The sequence below is a fragment of the Bombina bombina genome, chromosome 2 (assembly GCF_027579735.1).
Source record: "Bombina bombina isolate aBomBom1 chromosome 2, aBomBom1.pri, whole genome shotgun sequence".
Lineage (NCBI taxonomy): Eukaryota > Metazoa > Chordata > Amphibia > Anura > Bombinatoridae > Bombina > Bombina bombina.
The window spans coordinates 975,312,081-975,329,134 of NC_069500.1; the positions used below are offsets into that span (position 1 = coordinate 975,312,081).

The 17,054-nt window shown below is 37.9% G+C and overlaps 1 protein-coding gene across 1 annotated transcript in view; it reads right to left on the reverse strand.

Annotated features, from left to right (window-relative positions):
• Nucleotides 1-1,136: 1,136 nt before the first annotated feature.
• The window catches only part of SLC39A8 (solute carrier family 39 member 8), a 115,089-nt gene continuing 99,171 nt past the window's right edge, over nucleotides 1,137-17,054 (reverse strand). Inside the window, exons 6-8 of the mRNA XM_053703494.1 lie at nucleotides 16,834-17,029; nucleotides 11,458-11,642; nucleotides 1,137-1,606 (exon numbers count right to left, since the gene is read on the reverse strand). Coding sequence (XP_053559469.1) covers nucleotides 1,457-1,606; nucleotides 11,458-11,642; nucleotides 16,834-17,029 — 531 coding nt within the window. The 3' untranslated portion in view covers nucleotides 1,137-1,456. The remainder of the gene's footprint in view (nucleotides 1,607-11,457; nucleotides 11,643-16,833; nucleotides 17,030-17,054) is intronic.

Below are 17,054 nucleotides of genomic sequence, written 5' to 3' on the forward strand. Positions count from 1 at the left end.
GAACCGAAACTAATTTTTCCACTGTGCACATGTCTACTCTAATTCATTACATGTTTAATAATAGTACAATTTCAAGAAACTACATTATAAAGTCAAACAAATCTATAATGGCAAAAGGTATAAATTGGAGCGCTACCAATATCACCTTCGACTTAGTGGACCTTCGGGTTAGCACTCAAGCGAAAGCCAGAAACTGAGTTTTGTGGCATGGCCCGTAGAAGTCTATACGTTGAGGGACTAATGCTATTTAACCTCCTGATATTAGTGCACCTGAGGCTTTCACTCAAGCACAACTATTTTACTTTGAACTTGTAATCTACTACATTGTTCTCTGCTAAATCAACAATTTAAATAAAGTGTTTGCCATATTATAATACTGTACTATGCAGTTGCTGTAGTTTTCCTCCTAATTTTCAGGAATGACAAGCAGCCGCCTAATCAAATTCTTACTTTCTGCTACTGCCAGCATTTTACACCACGTTAAATGTGTTTGTGCTTACAGGAATAGAGTTCATGGTTGGGAGTTTGTTGAGAAAGACGTGACCTGTTAAAAATATCCGGAATATATTTAATTTTTTTACTATGTTTTTTTAAAAATAATAAATATGACTTGAAATTTTATATATATATACAGGGCTTGAAATTTCCAGAGGTCTCAGACGACTTAGAAATTGCAGCGGACAACTTTTTCCCTCAGGGCTAGTAGCTTTTAACCCCTGACTAGTAAACCATAGTGATATTTTTCCACCCCTGTATATACTGTATATATATTAAAAGTATAGTGTATGTCTCATAAGCATAGAAGGTTCATGCCATTTGTAATCACTAGTTTCACTTTATAGTTTATGTTCTGACACTATATTATATTATATAATATAAATTGATTGAATAGAGTTTTTTTGGGATAAAACTTGTTTAAGATGTTTACAGAAGTTCAGATATTTCAAAATGCAAATATACTCCATGCCCTGGACTAAAATATATTTGAGATAAGGTTTGAAGGTCATTGAAATATAATACCTTATAATTTTTAATATATTTATTTTTATATATATATATATATATATATATATATATATATATATATATATATATACATGATTTAAATTCAAATACAAAAAAGTTATATATTTAGATTTTGATTTAAATATGAGCTCTTTGTTTGTACACGATTACATGAAATAATAGCTAAGTAGCTGCCTGTATGTATCGTATATTGTAACACCAATGGCTCACTATAACACTGTACAGGTAAAACCTGGTGCATTCAATAATAAAACAACAACAAAAAGAAATTTTTAAACATAGCAGCATTTCATAGTCCTCTTCTTGATTCCAAAGTCTTTTCATTCAAGAGTGCATTAGAAAATAATTTCTTGAGGTTTGAAGAAACAAAAGGGAAAAGTTCATTTGTTCAAGAAAAAAAAGTTATTGTCTGATCATATGACATCATTTTTCAATCCAATGTGATTTCACTTGCGTACAATGTAATTAGTAGGATAATCGTAAATCCAGACAGCAGTCCAGCATTCTGAATCAAGAAGAAAATCATATCCGATTTTCTTCCATTTATCTTGTCTTTGAGCATATCATTCATCTCTGGAAACTAAGAAAGAAAAGAAAATTCAAGTTATTCCATTGTTTTATATCGTCTTCTGACCGAAGTCTACTCAGCTAGTCTATTATGGAAGTCTACTAAAATCGTGTATCTGTTATCTACTGTTTATGGTTGATGCTTTGATGTTTATAGATGTGTATTAAAGAGGCCCGGAAGCCTGGTGTGTTCTGATATAAACTACTTACAACATGTGTGTAAAAAAAAAAAATTGAGTGAAAAAATTGTGATAGAAAATTTGGAAATTCTTAATAAGGGTTTTTTTTACCGTTCCTACTACATGATATAGAAAGGCGTGCAGGAGGTTATTTGATGCTTAATCTATGGTAAACTATTAAGATGATGAAGGTGTAGACTGTCCCTTTAATAGAATAAATAGTTGGACACATTGGGTCTTTTATACATTTCACTCAAGAACCTTGTTCACAGCATAGCACCCAAAGCTTGTATTCTTCCCTGGAGTCATGAGATTCAGGGGACATTGTCTCTGTGACCCATGTTTGTTTTTGTTTTTTAAATGGCACTGAATTTTTTCAAACTTTTTGAAGAAGGCTTACAAAAATATGGCCTTGATTAAAGGGACATTCCAGCCAAACAGAAATGCAAATCAGTGCATTTCAATTTTGAATAGAAGCATTTTTGTAGAATACTTGGATTAGCAAAAACGCTTCTCTTAAAAGCTATCACTGTTTTTAGTATATCTAGATATGCTACAAGCATTTTTAACAGTGTGTCTGCTCAGAGAGTTAGCATAGATATATATACATACATACATACATACAGCGCTATGGAATTTTGTGGGGCTAAAAAATATACAAATGAATGATAACAATAATAATAATAGTATAATGCTTTGGATATGGCTCAGTTTACATGATATAGTATTATTATTATTATTATTATCGGTTATTTGTAGAGCGCCAACAGATTCTGCAGCGCTATAAACAAAGGGGAGTACAACAAAACAATTAAAGGGATCAAATGGGTAGAGGGCCCTGCCAAGATTTGCACTGTTGTAATCCACTCTTAAGAAGGTGATCTACAAACAGCTGGACTCTTAGGCTTACATGTTAAGGGGGTTCAGGGGATAGCAATGGAGGAGTGGAACTGGTATAAAGTAAGGTTAGCATAGGTTGTATGCATCCTTGAAGAGTAGAGTCTTTAGGGAGCGCTTGAAGCTTTCAAAACTAGGGGAGAGTCTTGTGGGGCGAGGCAGAGAGTTCCACAAGATGGGAGCCAGTCTGGAGAAGTCCTGTAAACGGGAGTGCAATGAGGTAACCAGAGAGGAGAAGAGTAGGAGGTCATGAGCAGAGCGAAGGGGACGGGAGGGAGAGTATCCGGAGACAAGGTCTGAGATATAGGGGGAGCAGTGCAGTCGAGGGCTTTGTATGTCAGAGTGAGAATTTTGTGTTTGATCCTAGAGGCAAGAGGAAGCCAGTGAAGGGATTGGCAGAGAGGAGCAGCAGATGAAGAGCGACGTGTAAGGAAGATGAGTCTGGCAGAGGCATTCATTATGGATTGTAAGGGACAGAGTTGCAGTAATCAAGGCGGGAAAGAATGAGAGAGTGGATTAAAATCTTAGTTGTGTCTTGTGTAAGGAAGTGTCTAATTTTGGAGATGTTTTAAAGGTGGAAGCGGCAGGCTTTAGCCAAGGACTTAATGTGAGGAGTGAAGGAAAGATCTGAGTCAAATGTGACCCCGAGACATCGTGCATGCGGGGTAGGGGTAATGATGGAGTTGTCGACAGTTATAGAGATATTCGGGGTGGAGATATTGGAAGAAGGGGGGAAAATGAGGAGCTCAGTTTTGGAGAGATTTAGCTTGAGGTAGTGGGAGGACATCCAGGAAGAGATGTGAGAAAGACAGTTAGTGACACGGGTTAGCAAGGAGGGAGATAGGTCTGGTGCAGAGAAGTAGATTTGGGTGTCATCAGCATACAAATGATATTGGAAACCGTGGGACTTAATTAGGGAGCCTAGTGATGAGGTATAGATTGAGAAGAGAAGGGGACCGAGGACAGAGCTTGAGGTACTCCGACAGAAAGTGGTGACAGAGCAGAGGAGGCCCCAGAGAAGGCTACACTGAAGGTATGGTTTGATAGGTAGGAAGAGAGCCACGAAAGGGCTGTGTCACAGATGCCGAAGGATTGGAGGGTTTGGAGCAAAAGAGGGTGGTCGACAGTGTCAAAGGCTGCGGACAGATCAAGGAGGATAAGCAGAGAGAAGTGGCCTTTTGATTTTGCAGTAAGTAGGTCGCTGGTGACCTTAACAATAGCTGTCTCTGTGGAGTGATAGGGACGAAATCCAGATTGCAGTGGGTCAAGAAGGGAGTTTAACGTAAGGAAATGGGATAGGCGTGCATATACTATTTTTTTGAGAAGCTTTGAAGAAAGAGGGAGGAGGGAAATAGGGCGGTAGTTGGAAGGGGAGGTAGGATCAAGAGAAGGTTTTTTGAGGATAGGTGTGACCAGTGCATGTTTCATCGATGAGGGAAATGTACCAGTGCTGAGGGAGAGGTTGAAAATGTGTGTTAGTATAGGGGTAAGGGTAGCAGAGAGGGAGGGGAGTAGCTGTGAGGGGATAGGGTCAAGGGGACAGGTAGTGAGGTGAGAGCGCAGTATAAGTGCCGAAACTTCTTCCTCAGTAACAGGGGAGAATGAACTAAGTTTCAGGTTATGAGGGTTGTGGTTGAGTGAGAGTATTTGAGGGGGGGGGAGATAATGGAATTATGTTGAGAGCTGATTTCATGTCTGATGGAGTCAATTTTGTTAATGAAGTGACTGGCAAAGTCTTGAGCTGACATAGAAGTTGTATTAGGAAATGGGGGAGGGCAGAGGAGAGTATTGAAAGTGGAGAACAGACTTTTTCTGTTTGAAGAAAGATTAGAGATAAGAGTAGAGAAGTAGTGTTGCTTGTGGAGATTAAGGGCAGAATAGTAGGAGTTCAAGATGAATTTGTAATGAAGAAAATCAGCTGAACTCCGTGATTTTCTCCAATGCCGTTCAGCAGTAGGGGAACATCTGCGTAGGTACTGTGTCAGAGGAGTATGCCAGGTAAGAGGGGCAAGATTGTCAAGGACGGATATAAGGGTGGAATTATAGTGGCAGATAGATTGTTCAGGGCAGAAAAAGGAGTAGAAGGATGAGAGGAGCGGTTTAAGGGAATTAGCAAGTTGTTGCTGATCTAAAGACATAATGCTTCTGTGAAGTTTGGTGTGAGGAGTAGAAGGAGGGAGAGTTGTAGGAAGGGATGATATGTTGCAAGTAAGGAGATGGTGGTCAGAAAGAGGAAAAGGGGAGTTTGAGAAGTTTGGGAGAGTGCATCGATAGCTAAAGATCAGGTCAAGAGAGTGACCGTCTTTGTGAGTGGGAGGATTAGTCCATTGTGACAGACCGAAAGAGGATGTGAGTTGCAGAAGTTGTTTAGCAGATGAGGCAGTGGGATTGTTAAGGGGGATGTTGAAGTCGCCAAGAATGAGGGCAGGGGTGTCTGAGGAAAGGAAATAGGGTAGCCAGGCAGCCAAGTGGTCTAGAAATTGAGATGAGGAGCCAGGGGGTCTGTATATGACTGCAACACGTACAGAGAGAGGGGAGAATAAGCGAATCATGTGGGTTTCGAATGAGCGAAAAGTGAGGGAAGAGATAGGATGTATTTGTTGAAAGGTGCAACGAGAGGAAAGTAAAATACCTACACCACCTCCTTGTCTGTTACCAGACCTAGGAGTGTGGCTGAAGTGGAGACCCCCATGTGACAGAGCAGCAGTGGATGCTGTGTCTAGGGGAGAGAGCCAGGTTTCTGTTAGGGCCAGAAGGTTGAGGGAGCGGGAGATGAAGAGGTCATGTATAGAAGTGAGCTAGGTCCCTTAGTAACTGCTAGGTCCCTTAACAGGCACAATTTGTAAAAGCTGGTCCAACAAGCATGTTTACATCTGCAAATGCACAGTAAAAGCTCTCACTGAAAACAGTTTAAAGGGACAGTCTACCTGCTTTTTTATTGTTTCAAAAGATAGATAACAGCTTTAGGGCTAGATTACAAGTGGAGCGCTAAATATTGTTTGCATGCAAGCAATATTAGTGCTCCACTTTGTAATATCGGAACACGATAATGTGCGCTGGTATAACAAGTAAATCAGAATGTGAATGTGAGCTTGCTTTCGCATTACTAGGAAGCATTGTGCTCACGAGAGCGTACTTCCATAGGCTCCTATGGGAGCCTCGTTCTGATGCCGCCAGAGAGGGGATTAGAACCTCGCACAGCGAAGAGTGTAAGTAGCACAGCAATGGGCAGCATTTAAAAAAATATATGTATATGAATATATCTTTAGGTGTTAATATGTGTATTATGTACCTTCGGTGACTAAATTGGACCTCGGTGCTATGGTACCATAATGTACTTAAAAATGGTACAAATCTGGCCTTTTAAGGGTACTGCCCTAGTGGCAAGCTCTTTGCCCCTCATGATGACAAATTTGTACTCAACACAGCATAGTTAAAATGCCAAAGAGCTGCTCCATCAAATGTATTAAAATACATTCAAACATACATTCACCTACTGTGCTCTTGCTCAGAAAGATAAGTGTACAATCAGCTTTAAATAACAATTAATAAAACTATCAGTAGCCACACTGAAATGTTATGACATCAGAAAGCATCGCCAGTAAGCAGGTTCTAAGACTCTGATAGAACTAGGCAAAACAACCTGTTCCAAAAGGAACTATTCGTATGACCTTATTTCACTCAGGACTAGACTCTAACAACACACTTTTTAACTTATTGTGACACACTCCACATAAATATAGAGAAAACAGATAGACAAAAAAATAATAATAAAATATAACTCTAACAAAAGGAAGGGGGATTCAGGGGAGGCATAAACAATAAAACTCAACCATACATTTGAAATGTCAGCCTATGCAAAATATATGCAAATTAGTCTTTTTCGCCAGTACACATTTTGGTGATGAACCTCTACCAATAGATGTTGCTGTGTTACACAATATCCAGGAACTTTCTACCAACAGATAGGGTGGTACACAATGTCCATGTATAAGACTGGGGAACGTTCATAATTTTATTTTATTTTTTTAAAACTGGTTCTTAAACAGCTCTTGTTTATCTTATAGAGTTAAAAAATATGTTTTCTTTGTAATTTAAGATAATACATTTGCTTTATGTGTAAAAGTTATCATCTTGATGCTCTAAATATAAACATTAAAATGTTAATTTAGTCCTTGTTTGCTGTTTAGAACCAACAACACAGCGTCAGTAAATATATGGGTTGTTAAGTATTATTAGTTGTTTTGTTCACCCCTTGCATTTAACCAACAACCATTTAAAGGGACACTAAACGATGAAAAAAATGTAACTTTAACTTATCAATACCTATATTTTAACGATATTTGTAATTAACTTTGCGTGTCATATTTTTACCGTACTCTTGTTATGCTGCTCCGAAATTTTATTGATTTCCAAACCCACCGATCTAATCATATTTGTATTTCACGAATCGTGTCTGATAACCTGAGTTATCAAGATGTCTGACTTTGTGCATAATGCGCATGCGCTATCTTATTGAAACGTCATTACATACGTCACATTCCATTTACACTGCAGACCAACTGAATGCCAATAACTTGTTTTGGGTAAGTCTGGCATCTAAGCGGTAATCTGCGCATGCGCTAATGGACGTATAGTATTGCGCATGCACAGGGTGACGAATGCAAGCGATAATGAGATGCACAAAATCGCGCTGTGATTGGCTAATAGTTTTTGCATTGAAGGCACCAGAAACGGGGGTTTGGCTTTGATGACGTTTTTTCATAAATGTCATATAATATTTTATTCATCTTCTAACGCTCGTTTTCCGTTCAAAGTGGGTAAGTTTTGCTAATGAAGGTTTATAGATACGATTTTTATAAAATTTAAACAACTAAAAATTAAAAGTTTTGGAATCCTTTAACATTAACTATATTGCTGTCCAACATGTATGTTGAATTCATTTTGGGTGATTGCCAGTTATGTGTTCATTCAATAATTGAAATCACTGTGGATAACTCTATGTAGCCTAAGTATAAAATAACCGTTTACCATCTTGGGAAATAATACGGCGTAGTTATCGGCGCAAGCGAGGGAACCCACACCGCCCGTAATTTCACCTTGCACATCGGGGTATTACATATACCCCGCCGGCAGTTCCTAAAGTGCCGTAAGTCGAATAAACTAGCGATGTCCAGAAATGAGCGTAACTACAAAGAGTCGCCAGTGACTTACAGCACTTTAGAAACTGCCTGCGCCTAAGAAAACTAACTAAAATGTTAAATCTCCGGTAACTGTCTAACCTGCCTCCCAAAAATAAGCCCGACACGTATACCCCTATATCCGCAATCCCCCCTCTCACTCCTAATAATAAATGTATTAAACCCTAAACCACGATAGCCCACAACGCAATACACCTATTAAAGTATTAACCCCTAAACCATCATAGCCCACAACGCAATACTCCTATTAAAGTATTAACCCCTAAACCGCCATAGTCCACAACGCAATACACCTATTAAAGTATTAACCCCTAAACTGCCATAGCCCACAATGCAATACACCTATTAAAGTATTAACCCCTAAACCGCCATAGCCCACATAGCCTATAAAATCTATTAACCCCTAATCTGACGTCGCCGCCAACGTCGCCGCCAATATAATAAAGTTATTAACCCCTAAACCTAACCCTAACACCCCCTAACTTAATTATTATTTAAGTAAATCTAAATAATATTACTATTAATAACTAAAGTATTCCTATTTAAAACTAAATACTTACCTATAAAATAAACCCTAAGATAGCTACAATATAATTAATAATTACATTGTAGCTATTTTATGATTTATTTTTATTTTACAGTCAACTTTGTATTTATTTTAATTAGGTACAATAGCTATTAAATAGTTAATAACTATTTAATAGCTACCTAGTTAAAATATTTACAAAATTACCTGTAAAATAAATCCTAACCTAAGTTACAAATACACCTAGCACTACACTATCAATAAATAAATTCAATTAATTAACTACAATTAGCTCAAATAAAATACAATTCAATTAAATAAACTATAGTACAAAAAAACAAAACACTAAATTACAAAAAATAAAAAAATTACAAGAAGTTTAAACTAATTACACCTAATCTAAGCCCCCTAATAAAATAAAAAAGCCCCCCAAAATAATAAAATGCCCTACCCTATACTAAATTACAAAATAGCCCTTAAAAGGGCCTTTTGCGGGGCATTGCCCCAAAGTAATCAGCTCTTTTACCTGTAAAAAAAAGTACAATCCCCCCCAACATTACAACCCACCATCCACACACCCCTACTCTAAAACCCACCCGATCCCCCCTTAAAAAAACCTAACACTACCCCATTGAAGATCAACCTACCTTGAGCCGTCTTCACCCAGCCAGGCCGAAGTCTTTATCTGATGGGGCAGAAGAGGACATCCAGACCGGCAGAAGTCTTCATCCTATCCGGGCAGAAGAGGACATCCGGACCAGCAGACGTCTTCATCCAAGCGGCATCTTCTATCTTCATCCATCCGACGAGGAACAGCTCCATCTTGAAGACCTCCGGCGCGGAGCATCCTTCTAGGCGGATGGACAAACGACGAATGAATATTCCTTTAAATGACGTCATCCAAGATGGCGTCCCTCAAATTCCGATTGGCTGATAGGATTCTATCAGCCAATCGGAATTAAGGTAGGAAAAATCTGATTGGTTGATTTAATCAGCCAATCGGATTGAAGTTCAATCCGATTGGCTGATTGGATCAGCCAATAGAATGCAAGGTCAATTCTATTGGCTGATCCAATCAGCCAATCGGATTGAACTTCAATCCGATTGGCAGATTAAATCAACCAATCGGATTTTTCCTACCTTAATTCTGATTGGCTGATAGAATCCTATCAGCCAATCAGAATTCGAGGGACGCCATCTTGGATGACATAATTTAAAGGAATATTCATTCGTCGTTAGTCGTCGGCCTGGAAGGATGCTCCGCGCTGGAGGTCTTCAAGATGGAGCCGATCTTCGTCGGATGGATGAAGATAGAAGATGCCGCTTGGATGAAGACGTCTGCCGGTCCGGATGTCCTCTTCTGCCCGGATAAGATGAAGACTTCTGCCGGTCTGGAAGTCCTCTTCTGCCCCATCGGATGAAGAGTTCGGCCCGGCTGGGTGAAGACGGCTCAAGGTATGGTGATCTTCAATGGGATAGTGTTAGGTTTTTTAAGGGGGGATCGGGTGGGTTTTAGAGTAGGGGTGTGTGGGTGGTGGTTTGTAATGTGGGGGGGATTGTTCTTTTTTTTACAGGTAAAAGAGCTGATTACTTTGGGGCAATGCCCCGCAAAAGACCCTTTTAAGGGCTATTTTGTAATTTAGTATAGGGTAGGGTATTTTATTATTTTGGGGGGCTTTTTTATTTTATTAGGGGGCTTAGATTAGGTGTAATTAGTTTAAACTTCTTGTAATTTTTTTTAATTTTTTGTAATTTAGTGTTTGTTTTTTTTTGTACTATAGTTTAGTTTATTTAATTGTATTTAATTTTAGATAATTGTAGTTAATTAATTTAATTAATTTACTGATAGTGTAGTGTTAGGTGTATTTGTAACTTAGGTTACGATTTATTTTACAGGTAATTTTGTAATTATTTTAACTAGGTAGCTATTAAATAGTTATTAAAATAAATACAAAGTTGCCTGTAAAATAAAAATAAATCATAAAATAGCTACAATGTAATTATTAATTATATTGTAGCTATATTACGGTTTATTTTATAGGTAAGTATTTAGTTTTAAATAGGAATAATTTAGTTAATAATAGTAATATTATTTATATTTATTTAAATAATAATTAAGTTAGGGGGGTGTTAGGGTTAGACTTAGGTTTAGGGGTTAATAAATTTAATATAGTGGCAGCGACGTTGGGGGCGGGAGATTAGAGGTTAATACATTTATTGTAGGTGGCGGCGGTGTAGGGGGGTCAGATTAGGGGTTAATAAATTTAATGTAGGTGGTGGCGGTTTAGGGGTTAATACACTTTATTAGTTATTGCGGTGGGGGACTGTGGTTTACAGGTAGATAGACATTGCGCATGCGTTAGGTGTTAGGGTTTTTTCTGCAGGCATTTTAGGGAGTTACGGTGCTCCCATACTCACCGCAAGGCCTGTTACGGCTGCATTTTATGGCGAGGTGAAAATGGAGTAAGATTTCTCCATTTTCGCCACGTAAGGCCTTGCGCTGGATATTGGATACCGATTTACGACGTGGTCCCATGTTTGCCTATGGGAGTAAGAATTACGGGCGACAGGTGAAATATACGGGCGTAAATTGTATGCTACGCCGTATATGTGATACCAAACCCGCAAAAAAAAACGGCGTCGCCGGCTTTTGCGGGCGACGCTGCATATCGGATGGGGCCCCAGGTGCACAAATTATATGGACTTGCAGGGTTTGGCAGCCTTGAACCACCCATCCACCTCAACCATTTGTACCTTTTTTGGGGGATTAAATGGTACAGACTGTTAGAAACATATTTGTACCTTATTCACCCCGTAATGTTACATATTAGTTCCTTAAGGTGTAATTATGACCCATTGTACCCTAAGTATTCACAAACTCATCCCAACCATAACCTTTTTTCTGACAGAGTAGGGGTTAAACTACTGATTTTTATATAAACCACACACACACACCGACCATATATAATTCCACACACACCATGAGGACTGAAAACGTTCTGGCTCTTAATTTCTCAACAAATCTAACAAGCCCTGCTTGTACTATATACTATTGACTTACCATATCAGCCAGTCCAATATACAGAAACATGCCTCCAGCTATAGCAAAGATGATGCTGGGCTCAAAATTGTTGCCAACCAAAATTCCAAATATCAGACCAATGTAACATGAACAAGCTGATAAAAAGTTGAAAAAAAGAGCTTGGGGGATTTTCATACCAGCATTAAGCAAAATTGCAAAATCACCTGAAATAAAGTAAAATGAAATTTACATAAAATATACATTATAAAATAAACTTCCAAGAATCTTACCTTCCTTTTATTAACTTTGCTTTTTTATGTTTGGCTTATATGTCCAAATTACATGCTTATTATAAGTCAAAAAGCCTGTTCTCAACTCATATACTATTCTAATGCACTACTTAGAGCTAGTTGGTGATTGGTGGTGGCACATATATGACTCTTGTCACTGGCTCACCTGGTGTATTCAGCTAGCTCCCAGTAAAGCAATGCTGCTCCTTCAACAGAACTTACAAAGAGGAATAGCAAATTAGACAATAAAAGTAATTTGGAAAGTTGTGTAAAATTGAATCATGTATCTGAATCATAAAATACATTTTTTGGGTTTCTCCTTTTTAACATGATGTATATAAAATAAATAAAATATTTTACACGTAACCTAGATTAGTTGTTTAGGGTGTGCTTAGGTCATTTGTTACTTAGAACTACTCCACTATAGGTTACATTATATGTCAGATAGTGTAGTTATCTCACATAATTACTGTGAATTCTTGTAATAGTCATTTATATATAATAAATAGTTCACAACAATGTATTGCCTGATGTTATTACTGTTCACAAATTCACAATCACCTAGATTATGAGTTTTGCGCTAAACAGGGTGCGAAACGAACGCAACAAAAGTTGCTTTATTTTACCCCCCATAGCGCTGCCATTACAAGTTTTTGAAAAGCCTCCTTGTACATGCGATATGGTGGCGTTAAGCTCCATACTGCACAAAAGCCAAGGGCTGAGAATATGTGCTCATGCACACTTTCCCCCATAGACATCAATGGGAAGAGAGTGTAAGAAAAAATAACTAACACCTGAAGTGCAGAATGGCGATCGTCGTAACGCAACCCCATTGATGTCTAAGGGGAAAAAAAGTTACATTTAACCTAACCTAACCTAACACCCTAACATAAATCCCAAGTCTAAACACCCCTAATTTGCTGCCCCCAACATCACCGCCACTAATAAAAGTTATTAACCCCTAATCTGCCACTCCTGACATTGCCGCCACTAATAAAGTTATTAGCCTCTATTCCGCCGCTCCCCGACATTGCCGCCACTATAATAAAGTTATTAACCCCTATTCTGCCACTCCCGGACATCGCTGCCACTATAATAAAGTTATTAACCTCAATTCCCACGCACCCCGACATCACCACCAATATAATAAAACTATTTAACCCTATTCCCGCCGCTCCCCGACATCGCCGCCACTAAATAAAGTTAAAGGGACAGTCAAGTCCGAAAAAAACTTTCATTTTTCAAATAAGGCATGTAATTTTAAACAACTTTCCAATTTACTTTTATCAACAATTTTGCTTTGTTCTCTTGGTATTCTAGTTGAAAGCAAACCTAGGAAGGCACATATGATAATTTCTAAGCCCTTTAAGGCCGCCTCTATTTTATTTACTTTTCACAGCAGGGAAGAGCAAGCTCATGTAGGCCATATAGATAGCATTGTGATCATGCCCGTGGCTAGTGGCAGACACTGCACTAATTGGCTAAAATGCAAGTCAATAGATAATAACTAAAAGTCATGTGATTAGGGGCGGTCAGAAGATGCTTAGATACAAGTTAGTCACAGAAGTAAAAAGTGTATTAATATAACAGTGTTGGTTTAGCAAAACTGGGGAATGGGTAATAAAGGGATTATCTATCTTTTTAAACAACAAAAATTCTGGTGTTGACTGTCCCTTTAACGATAATAGGTAAATACAGCACAACTGACAGTGCACGGTGCAAGGGGTTAACTGCAAAATCCCCTAATATTATCCAAATATGCACAGTCCACCAGCACAATATGGTAAAAAGTAAAATCTTTATTAAAGACCCTTGTTAAAATAGCATTTTATATATAAATAGCTATTTTAACAAGGGTCTTTAATAAAGATTTTACTTTTTACCATATTGTGCTGGTGGACTGTGCATATTTGACTAAATAAAGTTATTAACCCCTAAACCTCAGGCCTCCCAAATCTCCGCCACTAAATAAACCTATTCACCCCTAAACCGCCAGCCCCCCACATCGCAAAACACTTAATTCAACTATTAACCCCTAAACCTAAAAATCCCATAACTTTAAATTAAAATTACAATATAACTCTATTTAAATAAATAAAAACTTACCTGTGAAATAAAAATAAACCTAACATTAAACTATAAATTAACCTAACCTTAGTATTCTAATAAAATAAAAAGAACTACAAATTTAAAAAAAACTATGAAAAAAATTAAAAAATCTATAAACACTAAAATAACGAAAAAAAAAAAACACTATGATTACAAAAAATAAACAAAATTATCAAAAATAAAAACAATTACACCTAATCTATAAGCCCTATAAAAATAAAAAAGCTCCCCCAAAATAAAAATACCCCCTAGCCTACAATAAACTACCAATAGCCCTAAAAGGGGCCTTTTGTAGGGCATTGCCCTAAAGAAATCTGTTCTTTTACCTTTAAAAATAAATACAAAGTCCCCCCAAAAGTAAAACCCACCACCCAACCAACCCCCCAAAATAAAAAACCTAACTCTAAAAAAAAAACAAGCTACCCATTGCCCTAAAGGGGCATTTGTGTGGGCATTGCCCTTAAAAGGGCATTTAGCTATTTTTCAAGTGCCTATCCCTAATCTAAAAAAAAAAAACACCCAAAAAAAGAAAAGAAAAAACCCTAACACTAACCCCAGAAGATCTACTCAAGGTTTCTGAAGTCCGGACATCCAGGCGGCGAAAAGTCTTCATCCAGGCGGCGAGGTCTTCATCCATCCCGAGGGCGACTTCTATATTCCTTCCGGCGGCGCAGAGCCATACTGTAAGCTGATCCGATCCTGCGCGGAGCGTCCTCTTCATATGCTCGCCGCCGTACCCTGAAGTTGAATGCAAGGTCATCCATTTCAAAATGGCATCCCTTGCATTCCTATTGGCTGATTTGATTCTTCAAATTCAAATCAGCCAATAGGATGAGAGCTACTGAAATCCTATTGGCTGTTCAAAACAGCCAATAGGATGAGAGCTACTGAAATCCTATTGGCTGATTTGAACAGCCTAAAGGATTTCAGTAGCTCTCATCCTATTGCCAGTTTTGAACAGTCAATAGGATTTCAGAAGCTCTCATCCTATTGGCTGAATTAAATTTAAAGAATCAAATCAGCCAATAGGAATGCAAGGGACGTCATTTTGAAACGGCTACCTTGCATTTCTAGATTGTAAGTTTCCACAGGAATAGGGCCCTCAATCCCTCCTGTATGTGTTTGTAAATTTTGTCCTGTCTCTTACAAGTCTTGTATTGTTTTATTTAAATTAATTGTATCCATGGACAGCACTGCAGAATATGTTGGCACTTCATAAATAAAGTATAATAATAATAATTCAACTTAAGTGTTCGGCGGCGACCGTATGAAGAGGACGCTCCGCGCAGGATGGGATCAGCTTCCAGGATAGCTCTGCTCCGTGCCACCGGGATGAAGATAGAAGACGCCCCCAGGATGGAGGAAGACCTCGCCACCTGGATGAAGACCTTGCAGCCTGGATGAAGACTTCTCACCGCCTGGATGTCCGGACATCAGATACCATTAGTAGATCTTCTGGGGTTAGTGTTAGGGTTTTTTTTAAATTTTGGGTTTTTTTTTTTTTTTTAGATTAGGGATGGGTACTTGAAAAAGAGCTAAACGCCCTTTTAAGGGCAATGCCCATACAAATGCTCCTTTAGGGGCAATGGGTAGCTTAGTTTTTTTTAGAGTTAGGTTTTTTTATTTTGGGGGTTTGGTTGGGTGGTGGGTTTTACTGTTGGGGGGACTTTGTATGTTTTTAACAGGTAAAAGAGCTGATTTCTTTAGGGCAATGCCCCACAAAATGCCATTTTAAGGGCTATCTGTAGTTTATAGTAGGCTAGGGGGTGTTTTTATTTAGGGGGGCTTTTTTTTATAGGGCTATTAGATTAGGTGAAATTGTTTTTATTTTTGATAATTTCGTTTATTTTTTTTGTAATCTTAGTGTTTTTTATTTTTCGTGATTTTAGTGTTTATTATTTTTGGTAAACTTTTTAAAAAAAATTCTTTGGATTTTTGTTGTAATTCAGATTTTTTTATTTTTTTCGTAGTGTTAGGTTTTTTTAAATTTGTAATTTAGATATTTTAATTGGTAGTTTTTTTTATTTTATTAGAATAGTTATGTTATGTTAAGTTATAGTTTAATGTTAGGTTTATTTTTATCTCACAGGTAAGTTTTTATTTATTTAAATAGAGTTATATTGTAATTTTAATTAAAGTTAGGGGGGGTGAGGTTTAGGGGTTAATATATTAATTTAGTGTTTTGCGATGTGGGGGGCTGGCGGTTTAGGGGTTAATAGATTTATTTAGTGGCGGAGATGTGGGAGTCCAGAGGTTTAGGGGTTAATAACTTTATTTAGTGGCGGCAAAGTCAGGGAGCAGCGGAATCGGGGTTAATAACTTTATTATAGTGACGGCGATGTCGGGGAGCGGCGGAATATGGATTAATAGGTTTATTTCAATAGTGTTGGCAATGTGGGTGGGCAACAGATTAGGGATTAATATGTTTATTTAATAGCCGCAATGTGGGTGGGCGAAAGATTAGGGGTTAATAAATTTAATATAGTGTTTGCGATGCGGGAGGGCCTCGGTTTAGGGGTTAATAGGTAGTTTATGGGTGTTAGTGTACTTTGTAACATTTTAGTTATGAGTTTTGTGAAACATTTTTGTTACACAAAATCCATAACTACTGCTTTCAGATGGCGGTATGGATCGTGTCGGTATGTAACGCAAGCATTTTAGCCTCACCGCACAAGCTGTAATACCGGTGCTATAGAGATCCCACGCAAAAACATAATTTTTAGAGATTGGGATTGACATTTGCGTTACAGGCTACAATGCTTGCGGTACAGCTATACCGACACAATTCCCAATAGTGTGTTCCTGCTTTTACGCTGAAATTGCCATTTTTTCAGCGTTAAAAGCCGCAACGCAAAACTCTTAATCTAGGTAAATGTAATTTAGCCTATAGGTAAAAAATAAAAAACTAATATTATTTACATTATTATTTACATAAAGCTGTTCCAACAATGTGTAGATTTAAAGGACGAGTTTTTCAGATTATTTATTGTAAAGAGTTTTATTGATTGTGACTCACCAAACTCATGAGGAAACTCTTCACACAAAATAGCAATAGATGTACTCAGCCCTTGCAAAGGGGACAAAGTAAATGAAGCACCAATAGCAAGTCCATCAATAAAGTTGTGCAGAGCATCACTCAATGTAATCATCCAGGCTAACGTTCCAATTTCTCTCATGGGTGTCCACTTCCAGGTCTTCCAGCAACTTGCCTTCTATAAGACAAAAATATCAATAAGC